This window comes from Dipodomys ordii, unplaced genomic scaffold, assembly GCF_000151885.1.
Source record: "Dipodomys ordii isolate 6190 unplaced genomic scaffold, Dord_2.0 Scaffold47, whole genome shotgun sequence".
In the NCBI taxonomy this organism is placed as follows: Eukaryota; Metazoa; Chordata; class Mammalia; order Rodentia; family Heteromyidae; genus Dipodomys; species Dipodomys ordii.
The window spans coordinates 6,452,308-6,470,821 of NW_012267263.1; the positions used below are offsets into that span (position 1 = coordinate 6,452,308).

At 43.9% G+C, this 18,514-nt stretch overlaps 3 protein-coding genes across 3 annotated transcripts in view; 2 read left to right on the plus strand and 1 right to left on the minus strand.

Moving 5' to 3' along the window:
* The window catches only part of Npas2 (neuronal PAS domain protein 2), a 179,731-nt gene extending 173,906 nt beyond the window's left edge, over positions 1-5,825 (plus strand). Inside the window, exons 17-18 of the mRNA XM_013019736.1 lie at positions 1,173-1,344; positions 4,468-5,825. Of these exons, the coding sequence (XP_012875190.1) occupies positions 1,173-1,344; positions 4,468-4,647 (352 nt within the window). The 3' untranslated portion in view covers positions 4,648-5,825. The remainder of the gene's footprint in view (positions 1-1,172; positions 1,345-4,467) is intronic.
* Positions 5,826-12,807: 6,982 nt separating this feature from the next.
* On the plus strand, positions 12,808-16,548 carry Rpl31 (ribosomal protein L31). Its single transcript, XM_013019851.1, has 5 exons — positions 12,808-12,898; positions 13,256-13,362; positions 15,402-15,527; positions 16,056-16,168; positions 16,487-16,548. Exons 2-5 carry the CDS (start codon positions 13,256-13,258, stop codon positions 16,516-16,518), a joined length of 378 nt encoding a protein of 125 aa, XP_012875305.1. The 5' UTR covers positions 12,808-12,898; the 3' UTR covers positions 16,519-16,548.
* Positions 16,549-17,155: 607 nt separating this feature from the next.
* The window catches only part of Tbc1d8 (TBC1 domain family, member 8 (with GRAM domain)), a 125,737-nt gene continuing 124,378 nt past the window's right edge, over positions 17,156-18,514 (minus strand). Inside the window, exon 20 of the mRNA XM_013019827.1 lies at positions 17,156-18,151. Coding sequence (XP_012875281.1) covers positions 17,699-18,151 — 453 coding nt within the window. The 3' untranslated portion in view covers positions 17,156-17,698. The remainder of the gene's footprint in view (positions 18,152-18,514) is intronic.

The window sequence follows — 18,514 nt, forward strand, 5'->3', positions numbered from 1 at the left end:
AACACACACACACACACACACACACACACACACACACACACACCCCTACCTCTCAAGGCAAGTGTGGAGCCCCAAACCCACTGCAGATAACCTCACTGAAGAAATTCTCTCTCTAAAATAAAGCGAGGTAGATTTCTCTGTCCTGACTTCTAACATCCATTTCTGACCCATAATCCTCCACATCTTTCCTTCCTGGTCTTCCTGCATTCCTTGCCTGTGAGCCATTATCATCAACATCTGTCATTTCTAAGATTATGATAAAATATATATACTATGATGTGTACCATTTTAATGATTTTTTAAGTACATCATTCAGTGGCATTAAGTGCATCCACACTACTGCACCACTGTCTCTACCATCCATTTCCAGAACTGCCTTGTCTTCCCACGCTGAACCTCTCCCTGTTTAACCATCAGCCCTCCACTCCTGCTGCCCCTGGCAACCCTTGCTCCATTTTCTGTCTCCCTGTCACTTGGAATATTCTAGATTCCTCATGTAGCATTTGTCTCCGGGTGAATGCCATTTATTTCACTTAGTGTGGTGGCTTCAAGGTTCACTCCTGTTGTAACTGTGTCAAAATGTCTTTCTTTTTAAGAGTGAATGACACTACATTCTGTGAATATATTCTTTATTTTTTTTATCCATTCTATTAATGGGCACTTGGTCTCTTTCCACTTTTTGGCTTCTGAATAACATTGCTGTGAGTGTACAAGTATTGTTCACTAATTTTGCTTCTTTTAGGTATATATTCAGAAAGGGAATTACTGCATCATATGTTAGTTTCATGTTTAATTTTTTGAGGGATCTCTGTGCTGTTTTCCACAGAGTTCGCTCCATTTTACATTCCTACCAGCATTATGTACAAGCTTACTGTCTCCACATCATTTTTAACAAGTGTTTTATATATTTTAGAATATAGATAACACAGTATTTAAGTGGAGCTATCGGATTCTTTTGAAGAGACTATATATTGTGAGTGTTGACACTTCATCAGCTATATAACTTGCAAAGATTTCCCGTCCCACAGGCTGCTTTTTGAAAACCACCTTGGATACGCCCTTTGATGTTTTTTAATGTGCAACTGATCTCCTTTGTGGCCAGCGCTTTAGTATCCTCTCACTGCCTCTTTCTTAGAAGATCTGTTTTCTCCTTCCCACATGAAACTAAACAGGTATTCGCAGAGCCAGGCCGTGTTTCCTAGCCCAGACTCGCACGCCACCAGCAGCAGCGCCGCAACCCCCGTTCTGCTGATGGGGCAAGCCGTGCTTCACCCCAGCTTCCCTGCCTCCCAGCCGTCACCCCTGCAGGCACAGGCCCAGCAGCAGACGCCACACTACCTACAGGTGGGCACCAGGGCCCAGGGGGACCTACACAGGTTTAGACGCAGAAAACAGGGTGGATTATCCTACACATTCTACATCAGATAGGCTTTCTCTTGTTTTCAAGACTGTCCTGTCTTTGATAGGAGAGGAAAGCTCCAGAAAGATTCCCATTTTTAGCTTTTAATGCTTAAAGCTTATAAAGTCCATGTATGTGTAACATTCAAATTAAGGATAAGCTGTTATGGCTCAAAGGGGTATCTGCTAACATGCCCCCCCTTTTTTTCGTCGATCATGGGGCTTGAACTCTGGGCCTATGTGCTGTCCCTCAGCTCTTCAGCTCAAGGTGAGTGCTCTACCACTTGAGCTACAGTGCTACTTCCAGTTTTCTGGTAGTTTATTGGAGATAAGAGTTTCACAGACTTTCCTGCCTGGGCTGGCTTTAAACCTCCATCCTCAGATCTCAACCTCCTGAGTAGCTAGGATTACAGGCGTGAGCCACTGGCGCCTAGCTACATGGCCCCTTTTTTGTGCTAATCCTGCAGGTTGAGCTCAGAGCCTGGATGCTTTTCCTTAGCTGTTTCACTTAAAGCTGGCACTGTACCACTTGAGCTCCACATCCACCTACAGCTTTTTGCTGGTTTGCCAGTTAACTAGAGATAAGAGTCTTGTAGACTTTCCTCCCTGGGCTGATTTCAAGCAGCAGTCCTCTTATCTCAGTCTCTTGAGTAGATAGGAATATAGACATAAACCACTGGCTGCTTGCCATGAAGGCCCCTTTGAAAGGAAATTTTTACCAGTTACACATTGTGATATGCCCATATTTTTTGGTGCAAAAGTCAGACATTACTTGTTGAACATGTCTGTACATTTATAATTTTATACAAAGATGTACACAAAAGTAAAATTAAATCACACTGAGTTAAAGATCTAGTGGACTGGGCTGGGAAGGTGGCTCAGTGGTAGAGTGCTTGCCTTGCATGTATGAGGCCCTGGGTTCAATTCCTCAGCACCATATAAGCAGAAAAAGCCGGAAGTGGCTCTGTGGCTGGAGTGGTAGAATGCTAGCCTTGAGCTGAAGAGCTGAGGGACAGTGCCCAGGCCCAGAGTTCAGGCCCCAAGACCGGAAAAAAAATTTTTTTTATTTAAAAAAAAAAGGTCTAATGGACTGCCTTATTAAACCTGAAAATTGTGAGATGGAGCCTATTAGCACACTGCCATACAGTCACAATTCAGAAGACAAAAATGACTTTCAGCAAATGTGAAACATACTGGGAGGAGGAGGGGTCAGAAGCAGTGGGCTATGGACTTGGACAGGCGGGGTCAGGGTGCATGCTGAGGTCCTCCATAGCTCTGGTCTCCACACGTGGTCAGTCTTGCCCTGTCCTGTGCAACTCCCCTGCAAGGACATCCCTCTTACCCTGCTTGGTATCTTCAATCAGAGGCTGCCATACCATGGCAGCAACATCTTTGAGGGTTTGGGGGCAGAGATGAAGGTCTGAGTTGTAATTTCATTCCAAAGCTGCCAAACAATCTGTGAATTCTGAAACCTCCCTAAACCATGCCTAGTGGTGTCCACTCCTAATTTGGCTTTGCAGAGCTTGCTAGTTCTCTAGGCACAAAGTGATTTGGGGTAAGAATGATGAGGAAGAGGACAGGCGGGCGTGGGAGGGGGAACATGAACACTTTCCAAACTTCTGCTACAGCAGCAGCATGCAGGGTCAGGATGCCAACAGCTCTTTGGCCTGGTGGTTTACTACAGCACAGGCTATGTGTTAGTGGGGACTACTGGGTGTGTGGGGGGGGGGGAGGCTGATTCATGGGAGAAAGGATTTGGAGAGAAGGAAGGCTCAGAGGCCTCTACTGCAGAGTTTGACCTGTCAAGGAAATCCCCACTTGAATGTGGGTGAAGGAGGAGTAGAGATAACAAGGTGGCAGATCAGCAGCACAAACTCACACAAGGGCAGGTACCAGGATCCTTGACAGCCTTATAGGCAGAGCAGAAAGGCTGGGTTACTTGGACATAGAAGAGTAGAAATGAGATTGAAGCTTCTGAAGTTCAAACTTGAAGTTGGGACACTTGCTAGTAGAAGGTGGTGAATGGGAGTGTTATAAGTCAGGGAGAGGCAACCCTGCGGACAAGCATGTCAGAATGTGTGCATCCTGCCTCCCTGCCATCTGCCCTTGGCCGTTGGTCTCCATCCTCCACAAACACAGTGGGCTGTGTGGATCGTGCACATGTATAAGAAACCATTTCCTGCAGCTTCAGCCTCAGGCCCATTACACCAGAAGGAACCCCTGAGTTCTTGTTAACAGCTTGTTTCAGAATTCTGCACCACCCAAAAATGCCTACAGTTGCTTCCGATGCCATTCACAGCCTTCAGAATGCGACCTGAGCCACCCCTCCCATGAAACAACACACCCACACCCCCCAGGGTTGAAAACAGTTTCTGTGCCAGCTTTCTCTCTTTTCTACCCCCACCAAGAATTTTGTTATTGTTGTTGCTGTTTGGGGGCGGGAGGCGGGGGGGGGGGAGTAGGGGGGGACTGTTACTCAGGCTTGAACTTAGGCCCTGGGCACTATCCCTGATCTTTTCTGCTCAAGACTAGCATTCTACTACTTGAGCCTCAGCTCCACTTCCAGCTTTTTGGTGGTTAATTGAAGATAAGAATCTCAGACTTACCTGCCTGGGCTGATTTTGAATCATGATCCTCAGATCTCAGCCTCCTGAATAGCTAGAATTATAGATGTGGGTCACTGATAGCATCCAGATCCCCAAAGACTATTATAGTGGCCTTAAAGACAGAGATAGGCTGGCCAATCACACCTGCTCTGATCTTTTCTTTCTTTCTTTCTTTCTTTCGTTCTTTCTTTCTTTCTTTCTTTTCTGTCAGTTGTGAAGCTTGAACTTGGGGCCTGGGAGCTGTCCCTGAGCTCTCTGCCTCAAGGCTAGCGCTCTACTACTTTGAGCCACAGCACCACTTTCAGTTTTGTGGTGGTTAAGAGGAGATAGGAGTCTCACAGACTTTCCTGCCCGGGCTGGCGTTGAACTGCAATCCTCAGATCTCAGCCTCCTGAGTAGCTAGGATTATAGGTATGTGCCACCAGTACCCAGTTCTGATCTCATTTTCTTTTCTCTGGTCCAGGCATCGGCTTCTCTGCACAGTGAGCCCCCAGACTCTCTTCTTCTTTCCACTTACTCCCAGCAACCAGGGACCCTGGGCTATGCCTCACCACCTGCACAGCCACAACAGCAGCCCCCTCGTCCACCCCGCAGGGTCAGCCGGCTCTCTGAGTCCTCAGGCTTGCAGCCACCACCCCGGTAGTGGCCTGGTACTGGAGTGGAAACACAATCAGCTTTAACCAAGGGACCAGAAAGTGGCTGGCCATGAGGAGAGGGACAGAAGCCACTTGCTTCTGTGTACCCTAAATTTCAGAACACCTGGATGGTGGTCACTTCTGGAGGGTGAAGAAAGAACAGGAAGACTGGCTATGATTCCTGGACATCAGGGTTCTCTGCCACCCTTTACAGCCATACTGGACAGGAAGCGTGAAGTCACTGTTCCTCAGTTTACCTGTGGTGATAGTGCTTTTCAAGGCACCCTCAGAGAGCCCACAGGTTATTCTACCCAGGCCTTCAGTCTCTTGGTCATCTTTCCTTTGCATTCAAGGATTGAGTCAGAGATTATTGGAAAGAGAGAGAATAAAGAGATTATTTTTCATTATTTTTAAATGATTGGTTTTAATTTGCACAGATGCAGAGCAAATAACTATAGGTACTTTCTGTTTTTTAAAATAATAATAATAAATAGTCTCCTGCTTCACTTGGAGACCACAGTAACAAACAATAGCCCATGAACCAGAGCACGAAGCTGGTCTTTAAAAAAGCTGCAGACCTGCATCCTTGGCCTAAACCTTAGTGGATTTACGCTCTTCAGCCCATTTCCCACTGATGGTGATCGTCCCCTCCAACATATAACACTGGACTATTTCCTCTTCACTTTATCAATTGCAACTACCAAGGGGGCTCCAAAGCTAAGCACAAATATGTACCTGATGTTTCAGAATTCCACAAAGAAGTCTAATCCTATGAGGGCAGAGTTTCACAAGCCAAGCGGCCTAGAAAGGGGCCATCTCTGAGGATGCTTATACCACGTGCTGGCCTGCGTGTGAAGAGGCTGCATCCTTTGACAGATCTTTCACAATCATTCCCAAGGATTGGATTTTGTTTCAAAATGCACTTTGACTTTTTTTGTATGTTTTGTTATGTTGAGATGTTTCTAAAGAAAAGATTTTATGTAATTATAAGACAGAGTGTAGTGAATTGTACAGTTGTTGTAAAAATGACCTATTTCTATATATAAAATAAAACTGTATGGATTATGTGTAAATTATTTTGTAATGGAGAAGCCAGTTCCTTTCCCAAATACATACAAAAGTATAAAAGTTTCCTTGTGTTTTTCTGTGAGTGGACCTTTTGTAATAAATTAACAGATTTGTACAATTTCCTCTGTCCCTTGTTATGTATCTTTACATGAATCTTTCCAGTAGGAAACATTTCTTCTTATATTTCAAAGATGTTTTAAGGTTAATCAAAAATTTAGAAACAATGTGTATTAGTCAACTTTCCATTGCTGTGAAAAAGTTTGAGCTAATCAACTTATTTTGATGCATAGTTTCAGAGATTTCAACCCGTGGTTCTTAGTCCCGTTGCTTTGGGCCTAGGGCAGCATCGTACATCATAGTGGGACTATTTCACCTCACAGTAACCAGGAAGCAAGGAGAGAGACAGGACGGAGTCAGAGCAATCCTTAGTGATCTAACCTATTTCTATTACGTCCTACCTCCTAAAGGTTCTACTACTTAGCTGGGCACCTGTGGCTCATGCCACTACAGTCCTAGCTACTCAAGGCACTGAGATCTGAGGATCGAGGTTCAAAGCCAGCCTGGGCAGGAAAATCTGTGAGACATCTCCAATTAAGCACCAGAAAGGAAGTGGCACTGTAGCTCAAGTGGTAGAGTGCTCTCCTTGAGCTGAAGAGCTAAGGGACAGTGCCCAGGCCCAGAGTTTAAGCCCCACCATCACCACAACCAACAACAACAACAACAAAAAAAGGTTCCACCACTTCAACAGCACCTCCAGCTCCCTGAACCAAGCCTTCAACACACTGGCCCTGGGGTGAGGGTGGGGGCTATTCAAGAGCCAAATAAAGCATAAGTCATACAATAAATCAGGTGATGGAGTCAAGCTCTTTTTTTTGGGGGGGGGGGTCGTGGGGCTTGAACTCTGGGCCTGGGAGCTGTCCCTCAGCTCTTCAGCTCCAAGTGTTCTACCACTTGAGCCACAGCACCACTTCCTGGAGCCAAGCTTTTATTGGGCAGCAATGTGGGCACTATTTTTGTTATATTAAATTTTGTACCAAGAAAATACAGCAAAACAAAAACAGCAAAAAGCTCCAGGAAACAACCCAGGAAGTAGGAAGATGACTGAGACCACCTCTGCCAAGTCACTCATTACCCAGAATTAAACTCACCCAGGTACAGTTCATGGGTCTCGCTGCCAGGATTAAGTTGCCAGTGACACATACAAGCAGGTAAGATGTGTGCTTGGGGTGAGAGTGTGGAAAAAATACAGCAGCAGCATCTCTGAGGTTTCTTCCAGCTACAGATAGCCACCCTCTAACAAACAAGAGGGTGATCTGGTATACTATGTTTGAGAACTACCAAGATGGCAGGTCCTTTTCCATAAGTGGGAAGGAGCTGAATTCCTTTATTATTCCATTACTTCAACTCTGTGCTTCCACCCACCTCTGTAACAAGACTGGACTCCTCAGTTCCATGACCACAATCAGTTTTGGATAGCCTAAGGGTACCCTATTAATGCATCTCAATGGAATTTTATTATTTGTAAAATTGCTATCTTCCTGAGAAAAAGATAAGTCAAAATATTTTGCATTTGCTAGATGTATTTACTCTTGGAAGGAACCTGAAATGAATCCTATTTTTAAAACAAAAAGTTTGTCGGAAACAGTTTTGCCTTCTTTTTAATGTTTTGTAAATTCAAAGGTTTAGAGATCTGATTTGTCTGTAAAAGAATGTGTATTTTAATTGGCTATTAGAATTTTTGTCTCTAAGTAGGATGTAACTTTTTATTATTGTTATTACAGAAGTTATATACAAAGGGATTACATGAGTCAGGTAATGAGTGCATTTCCTTTTGTACAGTGTCTTCTATTCCCTCATTCTCTCTCAGTCCCTCCCTCCAGTCACCACCCACGAGTTGTATAGTTCACTTTCATCAATGTCCAATGAGCTCCACTGCTGCACTTTATCACCATTTTTCCCTCATTAGGACATGATTTTTAATGAGCATGATGTATTTATTGTCCTAGGATTTCCTAGTTGAAAGCCACTTTTAAAAGGGTGGAGTATGCCATTCTCTTAATTAGCTCTGCCTAAATCTTAAACATGTTCAAAATTGGGGTGAACTCAACAACTCTATTGTGTAATATTTCTGTAAATACGTATCACAGCAATTTTCATCCCAAGTATTTGATTTATTAAATTTTGCTCATTGCAACTCTGTCCTATTCCTAGAAGGGGGGAAAAAAAAACATGATCTTTCTATTTGTAAAAGCATAAGATTTTGGCTCAAGACACATAACAGAAATGTGAACCCTTGAGAACAGTATATTTATTACAAACAATGAAAATACAGCATCTTCTGGCTCTAATGACAACTAAGTTCATTAAATTAATTTCTTTGTGCCAGTACTGGGGCTTGAACTCAGGGCCTAGGCACTGTCCTTGAGCTTTTGTGCTCAAGGCTAGCACCCTACCACTTGAACCACACTTCCATTTCTTGCTTTTGGGGGGTTAATTAAGATATAAGAATCCCAGACTTTCTTGCCTGGCTAACTTTAAGCCATAATTCTCAGATCTCAGCCTCTTGAATAGCTAGAATTACAGGCATGAGCTACTAGAGCCCAGCAAATTAACTTTAAAATGTTGTTTATATGTGCAATATGATTAATAGACCAACCAATAAGCAGTTCTAGCCCACATTTTGCACTCTTGCTGAAATGCTCTGATAAAATTTGAGTGTTTGATACTAAAGTCACTTTAGTTTCTCTCTGCCCATTGGATGGGTACAGACTGATGGTCTCAAAGGAAGATGTTACTATCCTAGAGAAATAGCTAATTTGGATCTTCCAGAGAAATGGACAGATTCCCATGAAATTCATACTAGGCAAACAGCTTTACTTTTCTGGGGAAGAAAACCCATTAAGAACATACAAAAAAATTAGGACTTTTGCCCAAGTACTATAGTATTAACTTTTTTTAAATTGAAGTTGCAGCTAACCTTTTTATTGTTATTTCATGTTTTGCTTTCAGCCTGAAGTTCTGAACTCAGTCTTTTGTTTTTCCATTTCCTGGTGTTCCTTTCTATAAATATTATTTTATATGGTCAATAGCACATAGGCATTGTGCCTTTGTGTTCTTCCCCTAAGAGTATCCTCCTTGGGTCTCACTGTGTGAATGCCTACGGTCCTGGATAACTTATCATATCCTGAAGTATTTTAGATCTAGCTTCTGCATATGAGAGAAAACATGTGCCATTTGTCTCTCTGAGCTTGGCTTACCTCACTTAACATAGTTTGTCGTAGGTCCATCCATTTCTCTATAAATGACGTATTATTCTAATGGCTGTGTAAAATTCCATGTGAATAGGAACCACATTTTCTCGATGCACTCATCTACTATAGGGCATCTGGGATGTTTCCACTACTTGGCTATTGTGAATAGTGTAGCAGTGAACATGATGCACAAGTGTCTTTGTGGTATCCTGGTTCGTGATGTTCCGGGTAGATGCACAGGAATGGTATGGCTGGGAAGGTCTATGTTTAGTTTTTTTAAGAAAACTCCTGACTGCTAACTAGAGTGGTTGTACTAGTTTACATACCCACCAACAATGCAATAGTGAATTCATAGTCTTTTATTGTTAATATTCTTTATGGTTAGATCTGCACAACTTGGCAATGGGAGCTTGCTTTTTTTTTTTTTTTGGTGCCTACTTTTTTTTTTTTAGCAGTGCCCAACAGAAAACAGATTTTCCAGATTCCTTTCTAGAACCTCCAGGGTATCATCTATCTTGATTCTTTTTCTTCCCCAAAGCATGAAGTCAAATACCCTCTAAAAAGTCTTGATTTCTTTAAAAAAAAAAAAAAAAAAAGCAATAGAGATTAAAATCTCCTTGCCTAGAGTACAATGGAAGCTGGTATTCAGAAGGGTATTCAGATCCCTGTTATTGGCTTATTCTCTTGTGACAGAGCTGAAAACATACATAACCGTGAACCACATGATGATGGATCATTCATCTGACAGTCTGCCTGGGTGATGGTGTACTACTCAGCCTAGGCCTATTTTGGTTAAACTATCTAGGTTGTGTAAGTACACCTATATGATGTTTGCACAACAATGAAATTGTCTAATGATGCATCTCTCAAAATGTAGTTTGTTATTAGGAGACACAATTGAACTTCTTTCTAAGTTACAGAACACCTTGATTGTGTAATAATACATAGTATGAGTTTCTACCTTTCTAATGTGTTTTGGCTAACTACCAAGTCTTTCTCCTAAATTGCCACTCCACAGGCAGGTCACTTAGAACTGTTGATTTTTATTCCAAGTATCTTTTGTACCATTTCTCTCCTCTCTGCCCCACTAATTAGTCACCTCTCTGGCTCCATTTCCATTGTCTCTGCAACAGCCTCCTCCTCCCTGAACACACCTTCTTTTAACCCCTTTAGGCTTCTTGCCTTTGTTGTTGTTATTATTATTGATTGCATTAATGAGGATCAAACCCAGCCCCCTCACATGCTAGGCAAGCACCCTACTACTGAACCACACTACACACACTCTCTTTAGAAAAATATTTTAAGTGGTTCTGCTTGGGGAGTTAGTTCTGCATTGGAACTGGGGGGGGAGTTCTAGAAAGGACTTTCATGTAGAGCCCAACATAACAGCCAAAAAGGACCTCTTCTAGCCACTTAAGAGATGTCACCCTTGAAAGGACTAGAATATTGTCAGGCACTGGTGGCAGACCTGTAATCCTACTAACTCAGGAGGCTGAGATCTGAGGATCACAGTTGGAAGCCAGGGCAGGAAAAAACATGGGATTCTTTTTTTCATTTTGTAAGTTTTTTATTGTAAAAATACTGTACAGAGGAGTTACAGTTACATGAGCAAGGTAATGAGTACTTTCCTATCTAGCATTGTTGCCTCCTGTTTTCCCCTACCATCCCTTCCCTCTCACCTCCACAACTACCCACCCCCAAACATGGGATTCTAATCTCTAACCCCCCCCCTCCAATAAAAAAGAAAGAAAGAAAATGCTGGAAGTGAAGCTGTGGCTCAAGTGGTAGAGTGCTAGCTTTGAGCAAAAAAAGCTCAGGGACAGCACCCAGCCCGAGTTCAATCCCCAAGACCAGCACACATAGACAGCACCCAGGCCCTGAGTTCAAGCCTCAAGACCAGCACACACAACTGGAATATAGCCTGTCTCCTTTCTAGCTATTCTCACTGGGAATCATTCAGATCTTGTTTCATTTTAAGGATCCTCTGGTAGTCACCATAAGGTATGGGTAATTAACACAGCAAACAAAGCAGAGTTGCAAAGAATAACAAGTTCCTAAACCAGGTGCCAGTGGCTCACATCTGTAATCTTAGCTACTCAGGAGGGTCCAGGTTTGAAGCCAGTCCAGGAAAAACATTTTGAGATTCTTATCACCAATTAACCACCAAAAAGCTGGAAGTGGAGGTTGGCTCAAGTAGTAGAGCATGAGCCTTAAGTGAAAAAGCTAAGGGTCAATGCCCAGGACCTTAGTTCCAGCTCTAATACTGGCATACATATTACACCGCCCCCCCCCCAAAAAAAATCCTATTGTTTCCCATAAGGTCTGGCAGTCACTGGCCTGCCTGCAGGTTGGGAAAAAAGTTTCAGAACTGGACTGAAACCCAGAGTCCCTGGCAAGAGAATTATTTTCAGTCCTCCAACCAAATAATCTTTAACCTTTATTTCAGGGAGCAAACCTGTCATTGGAGAGAATTATTTTGTAGACTTTCACTAAAATGTCTATTCCCTTCTGTAAGGATCTGAGCCGGGCACCAGTGGCTCATGCCTGTCATCCTAGCTACTCAGGAGGCTAAGATTTGGGGAACGCGGTTCAAAGCCAGCCTGGGCAAAAAAGTCGGTGCGACTCTAATCTCCAATTAACCACAGAAGAAGCCGGAAGTGACGCTATGGCTCAAGTGGTAGAGTGGTAGCCTTGAGAAAAAGGAGCCCAGGGGCAGTGCCCAGGCCCAGAGTTCAACCCCCAGGACTGGCAAAAATAAAAGTAAAAATAAGTAGGATCTGATCACATTTCATCAAAAATGAGGCCATCGGATGCAGTCTTTTGACTTGTTACAGCAACATTCTTTTACACGTTGGGGATGGCACCCCAGAAGGCTGTCGCTTGATTCCCCTCAAGTCAATGGGAGCCTGATAAAAGGATTGGACCACTAGTGAAGGAGCCATCCAGAGACTCAGGATCAGAACTATCCAAACGCGTGCGTCGTCGTGTGTGAACAGCCTAAGGCAAGTTGTAGGTAAGAAGTGGAAGAAAGCAATTGAGAGCCAGGATCAACAAGTTAAAACTCTGCCACACCCTCCTCTTCCTTAACAGAATCCCCCCTCCCCTTTTTTTGTGAGCTAACAACTGTAGCCTAGGCCAAAGACCAAACCCCAAAAACATCTCTAAGTAATCGTAGTAGTGCAAACCTTTTATTTTGGGGGGAAGGCAGGTGTGTGCTGACGAGTAGAAAGCCATGGGAGAGGACTTTGTTTTCTAATTCCTTAAAAAAAAAAAGGAGACACCGAGAAGAGCTTGTCTATCCACCCCAGTTCCTGCCTTGGCGGACACTTGGGAAAGCTGAAAGCAGAGCACGTTCGGCTCAGGGCTTCAGAAGCCTGGATTCGGTGAGAAGGTGGAGCCCCAGCCCGCCTCAGCCTTTGTGGCCCTAAGATCTTGGACTACGACCACTGATTAACTAGTGTGTTAGACTGGAGGGCCTCTGCCTGCATCCGGGCATTTTCCCATTCGCTGAAGCGCTTGACTGGAGGGCCTCTGCCTGCATCCGGGCATTTTCCCATTCACAGAAGCGCTTGGCGTTAAGTGGGCCTTCCCGAGGCTACGGGCCAGGCACACCACCCAGACGGTACATGTTGAGAGAACGAAAGCGTAAAGGGTACCTTCTCTTCCTGGCTCTGTTCCTCGGAAGAGGCACAGAACCATTCCCCTCCCAGCTCCTCCGCAGACAGCTCACGGTGCGCAGTCGCGCCGGCGCAAGCCGCGCTTCCACCCGCCTCAGCGCGGCGGGCGCACTGTGTTTACGTCACAGCCTCAGCTTGCCCTTTTCCCTAGCCACGCCTCCTCCCCGCCTTTCGCCGCCAGGTAACCCGGAAGTCGTACTTGGATTGCGACTTTCCCTCCCACAATCCGTAGCGCTCTTCCTTTCCAACTTGGGCCCGGCAGAGTGAGTATGGGCGCTGGGGTCCGGGCTTGGGGAATCCTGCTCCATCCTCCCCTCCATGTGTGTTGGCTGGCACGGCGAGGCCTCTCTCGGGCCACCCGAGGGCTCCGCGTTCCCAGGAGTTGGGAACCCGCGCTGCTTGAAGTGTCTTCCCGATCCTGGCAGGGAGAATGGCCAGGCTGGAGTCGGAGCCGGCAGGGTTGCCAGGAGAGGCCCGGATACCCAGACGCTGGGTGGCGGGCCTAGTAGGGCGGCTGGGCCTGCTCAGATCCACGCCCGGCAGCTTGAAGCCACGCCGAGAGGGAGGGCTTGTCTCGGGCTTGTCCCACTCTGCTGAGCGTCCTTGTCGCCTGCATTTAGATGGCTCCCGCAAAGAAGGGCGGTGAGAAGAAAAAGGGCCGTTCTGCCATCAACGAGGTGGTGACCCGTGAATACACCATCAACATTCACAAGCGCATCCATGGAGTGTAAGTAGTCTGTTAATGGACCTTCAGACTGGCTTGCTGCACCCCTGCGTCTCATCCTTAAGACTCCCTGCCTCATTGTTTGGAAGCCAGATGGTCTAGAAATTACACATTGCTCCAAGATGTATATTGTGTGTGTGTGGTTTGGAGTGTGTTGCTCTGAGGTAGTGGCTGCTAACGTGGGATTACTTGGAAGAAGCGGTTTTTAAATAGAGATGGGCTAAAAGAAGGGGAAGTAGACTCAAGAGTACTATTAGGTGGCAGGAAAGTTAACTGGTTAATCGGAATTGCTCGACACAAATGTAGAGCCCCGAAGGTGAAGTAGGATCTCTTTCCTTCTCTTGACACCTGTGGTGGGCTAAGTGGGGATGCCTGAATATGGGAGTCTACAGTTACTGGCAGTGTATGGTGAAGACCCATGGCTGTTGTGATCTCGGCAAGGTGAGAGTTGAGGGTGTTGTGGTTCCCAATTCTCGTCAGCAGTTTTTTCCCCTTGTCCACAGTGGTTACTGGTGAATGGAAACCAGATCTCTTGTATTCTTGAAGATTTCTTTCCTCTGTCACTCCCATCTCATTGAGACTTGAATTGAGAACTAGTGCACTACCAATTGAGCCACACCTCCAGCCCCAAAGTTGTTTTTAGTAGCAAAATATTATGCCCAGCGAAAAACAGTTGTGTTAAAAGCTGCTGTAACTACCTTTTCTCGCCCCATTTTAAGTGGGAGGTTATACTGATATGAACATGGGGGTGCTGCGTGAAAGCCATTTGCGGAGATTTCTATGCTCATCCATCCCTTAGTAAACAACTGACAGTTCATTCTTGGGTGTCAACAGTAACTTTTCATCCTTCAGTAACTGTTCTCTGGTCCACATCTCTCTCCAATGTGATGTCAGGCCGCAGTCCTTGTTCCTATTCATGCTTGGTAATTCCAATCACTGTCTCAAGCCTCAAATGTACCAGTTGCCATCTGATATTTCTTCTGCTTGGCTGAACAAGTGTCTCATAATCCAAACTCTCGTTATTTTCTCTACCCCAGTCTGATCCTCTAGTGCAGAGATCCAGGAATGTCTGGTTCATTGCTGTGTGAGGCTCTTTCAGGCCCTTCATTTGGTCTTTGACAAATGTGTGTTCCTCATTGCCCAGGCCCATCTGCCTATATTGATAATTTTGTGTGTCCCATGAATGATGTTGTAAATATTCAGGTATTTCTTATCAGAAAGTATTCTCAATCCTGGTTCTTGAGGGTTTCCTGTTTCACCCAGTCTTGTGCAACATTGGCTTCTTAAGGCTGTTTTCTCTTGATCCCACATTACCTGACCTATGTATTTTTGTACATAGTTCTCTTTCAGAAAGGCTGGTTTTCTTGTATCTGAACACTTGAGCTTGTTTGGGCTTTAGAAATAGCTAGGGACAGGTAAGGATTGAACCATTTACAGTATTAGAATTATGGGGCACCCCTCTAGGATGTTTGTGCTCCCACACTTGGAGTGGCTTCATGAATGTTTTAATCTTTTCAACCTGTGTAAAGTTGTGCTTTTCTTTGAAATATTTGAGTGCAAGGTTGGTGTCATACTTAAAATCCTCATGAGTGCTGAGATTACATGTGTGCACTACCAGGCCTAAGTTTATTTTGCATGTAACTGAAAGCATTAAATTTTAAGTGGGCCACTGCCTTTATTGTAAATAAAAGGATTACTAGTGCTAGACTTGGGTTTTGGATAAGTTTTAGTGTGTTTTGTGCTCTGAGAGAGTGCCTAAGATACCCAGAGCTCCACCAAATTGTTTTTGGTTCATATTTGCACACATTTCAGACCCCCTGGTCCATACTGAATAGATTTATGGCCATGGAATTACCTGCCAAAAATACCATCTTGGAGCCTAATTCACTTAGATGGAAAAAGGTTATACTTCTTGTCAAGTGTGCATTCTAATTGCTTGTCTTTGCATAGTGATTATAAATTGTCCCTGCCTAGTTTGTTTTATGGAAACAGCACTTCCCATATATGTATTTTATATAATTTTGATTGTATTTGAATCTTAGGGGCTTTAAGAAGCGCGCTCCTCGTGCACTGAAAGAGATCCGGAAGTTTGCCATGAAGGAGATGGGGACTCCAGATGTGCGCATTGATACCAGGCTCAACAAAGCTGTCTGGGCCAAAGGAATAAGGTGCTAAAGTTGTCTGTTGGTGATACCAGCTTATGCTGAAATACAAAGTGTAAAGAAAACAGTGGCCCAAGGGTGACTGCATCTGTAGGGAGGCCTGTATTAAGGGGTGGAGCTGAGACCTCATGAAGGAAACAGTAATGTGTGGGTGGAGGGTATTTCAGAGACAGCAATGTAAGCATCACTGTTAAAGTGTAGGATAAATGCCTAGAATACCAGCAAGTGAAAATGGAGATTTAGGAGCTGTGCCACATAAAATCTAGTCCTGGAAGGCCTATCAGAAAGCATGCTTCTTGGCTGGGGGCAAGATCATTGGTCCTTCCCTCAAAGAGTGTTTATTTTGATCACTGCTGTAGGATGCAGGCACGCATCCTGAAACTACAGTGCTTAATCACTTGCATTTATTTTCAGAACAGATAAGTGGGTCAATGGGCAAAGAACAGGCTACTATCAGAACAAGGCTAAGGGTATATGAGTAGAGCTTAGCAGGTTTCTGCAGGGAAGACATTAGTGACAGAATTCTGTTCTTAGGAATGTCCCCTACCGGATCCGCGTGCGGCTATCTAGAAAACGGAATGAGGATGAAGACTCCCCAAACAAGCTCTATACTCTGGTAACCTATGTCCCTGTTACCACATTCAAAAGTAAGTTTCACTCTGTTCCACACGTTGCTTAAGTCAGACAAAAATAAGCCATTTTTAGCATATGTTCATCTTTGTATCCAGATACTATGCATTTGTTTGAATTCCTGATAACTTTCCAATAAGGATGAGTGGCGGGCATAATTACAAATTTATATTACATAATTATAAAAAATTTGTCTTCATACGGAAAAATGCATAAATAATGGGTTGTAAGGACTTCATAAAAAGAAAACTTGGGAACATACTAGAAAGGATATTTGGGTGTGCAGCTATATAATTTGGTAAGTGTAAGCTGACTGGCTGTCATTTCTTTTGCAGATCTACAGACAGTCAATGTGGATGAGAATTAGTGTCAAATAAAGCTATAAAATTGCTTTTTATGTTTGGGGTTTCCTTTTTTTGTTAATGTAGTTCTCTAATACACTAATGTGATGCCTACTCTTAATGGAGAACTCTTGTGAGTTCTTAGGCCTACCTAGTCCCATAACAGCTCAAGGCTTTTGTTGTTGTTGTTGGTCATAGGGCCTGAAGGCCTGGGCGCTGTCCCTCAGCTCAAGCACCACTTCTGGCTTTTCTGCTTAGGTGGTGCTGAAGAATCAAACCCAGGGCTTTATGCATGCAAAGCAAGCACAAGGAGATTCTGACTTGAGAAACATTGCTGGAGGTAGCGGGGAGATTGGAAGGGTTAAACCAATCAATACATAGTGCTCAGTTGCTTTGGGCCACTTCACACATGCAGAAACTGCAATGGCACATCTGCAGATTTAATTAAATAAATGGCAGCATGGTTTTAGTAGACCTTATCTTTAAAAAATATATCTATTATAAATTCTAACCTACCAGGGCCCTCATAATTATTTGTTGAGCTTTCTAAAGGACCCTGCCTAGCATTTTGCACTGTTGACAACATAGATGATCAGGGCCTTAGCATGTCTATTCACTGGTATAGCCTGCACCTTAAATCAGCACAAGGGAAAAGAAAAGTACTGAGTTGATATAAAAAGAATTCTTATTTAAAAACTCGGAGGCCAACATTGAAAGCATGATTTGTACACATTTTTGGAAGGACATATAAAGTGAATACAACCAAATACATTAAAATGGTTTCAATTACCAGCATTGAAACAAAATTAGTGCAAAAAAAGCCAAATACAATTGCACCCACAGTAGCTGAGATCTTGAAAGTGAACTTGATTCTTGAACAGTCCTGCTAGCATTCTGAGTGAAAGCAGCCTAGGGCTTTTCTTGTCCTTGGTTTTGTGAAGTATATGACTGGTCTATCAGACAATAGTTGTACTACTTCAATGAATCCAAAGTGAAACAAAGTCACTGTGTCAAGGGAGCTGATAGAAACTACCTACTGTCCAACTGACAAGGCTCAAGAATAAACAATTGAGGTTCTATCAGTTCTGGGTGTCCAGCTAAAGTGGTTTCTGAAATTTGGGTCTGTAGTCTTAACCCAAAAAGAAGTAAACCCAGTCCATCCTTTGGTATAACAACCTCCAGTGTGCTCCCTGCAGGCTTATCTTGCTACAGGTTATTCAGCTTGAGATCAGGCTGTGGTTGGTGGCTTGTTTCAAAAGTTTTGAGGCTGTACTGATTAATCTTAGCATTTTCAAGTTTTGATTTAATGTCTAGTGGCTTTTCGAAAAAGTTGACTAGCGACTGTTCAGTAAGAAGTGATGCCAAAACATGTTCAAGGGAAACGGTCCAGTCCCCTTCTGCCTCAGGAAATGCCCGAGAGTCCTGAGGAGTCTTCCCAGTGTCCACAAACACGGAGTCTTGCTCAGGAGAAGGAGCTGAAGCCTGCAGCTCCTCTGCACACTCCTGGGAGCAGCTTCCTGAGCTGCTGCTCCGCTGGCCTACTTCCCCAATCTGCAGCAGCAGTGTGGTGACTGTGGCAATGGCTTGGTACAAGTCATTTTCTTCTGGATCCTTGTGGAACATGCTGTACAAAGTCTTGCAGAACTGGATAAACTCTCTCTAGAATAGAATACACATAAGCAGAAGGAAAAGATGAGTTTGGAGTTTGGGGCAGTTTTTTTTTTTTTTTAATGACCTATAGACTTTGAGGGGGAAAATCCACATAGCCCAACCTGGCTTTGATCTCTGGCTTAGCCAGAATTAAAGGTGTACATTACAACTGGCTGTGAAGTAGTCTGCACACCCATTGGTGTAGGCTATTTGTAGAACCCACTCTAACTTAAAGGTAAGACAAAAATGTTGAAAATGTTAAATAAAATTGTGCCTCACTCATGGAATAGATCTAAAGTTGCAAAATGAAGAAAGTGGTGCTTGTGTTTCTTGGAGGACAACTGCTGAGATTGAGATGAGGGATGTAAGCTG

Bases quoted from the DNA above. Each gene is read 5' to 3' on its own strand.
- Rpl31 (XM_013019851.1), top strand. From the start codon at position 13,256: ATGGCTCCCGCAAAGAAGGGCGGTGAGAAGAAAAAGGGCCGTTCTGCC. The intron at 15,528-16,055 runs GTGCTAAAGTTG...TTCTGTTCTTAG, and splicing joins GTCTGGGCCAAAGGAATAAG to GAATGTCCCCTACCGGATCC. The intron at 16,169-16,486 runs GTAAGTTTCACT...TTTCTTTTGCAG, and splicing joins CCCTGTTACCACATTCAAAA to ATCTACAGACAGTCAATGTG.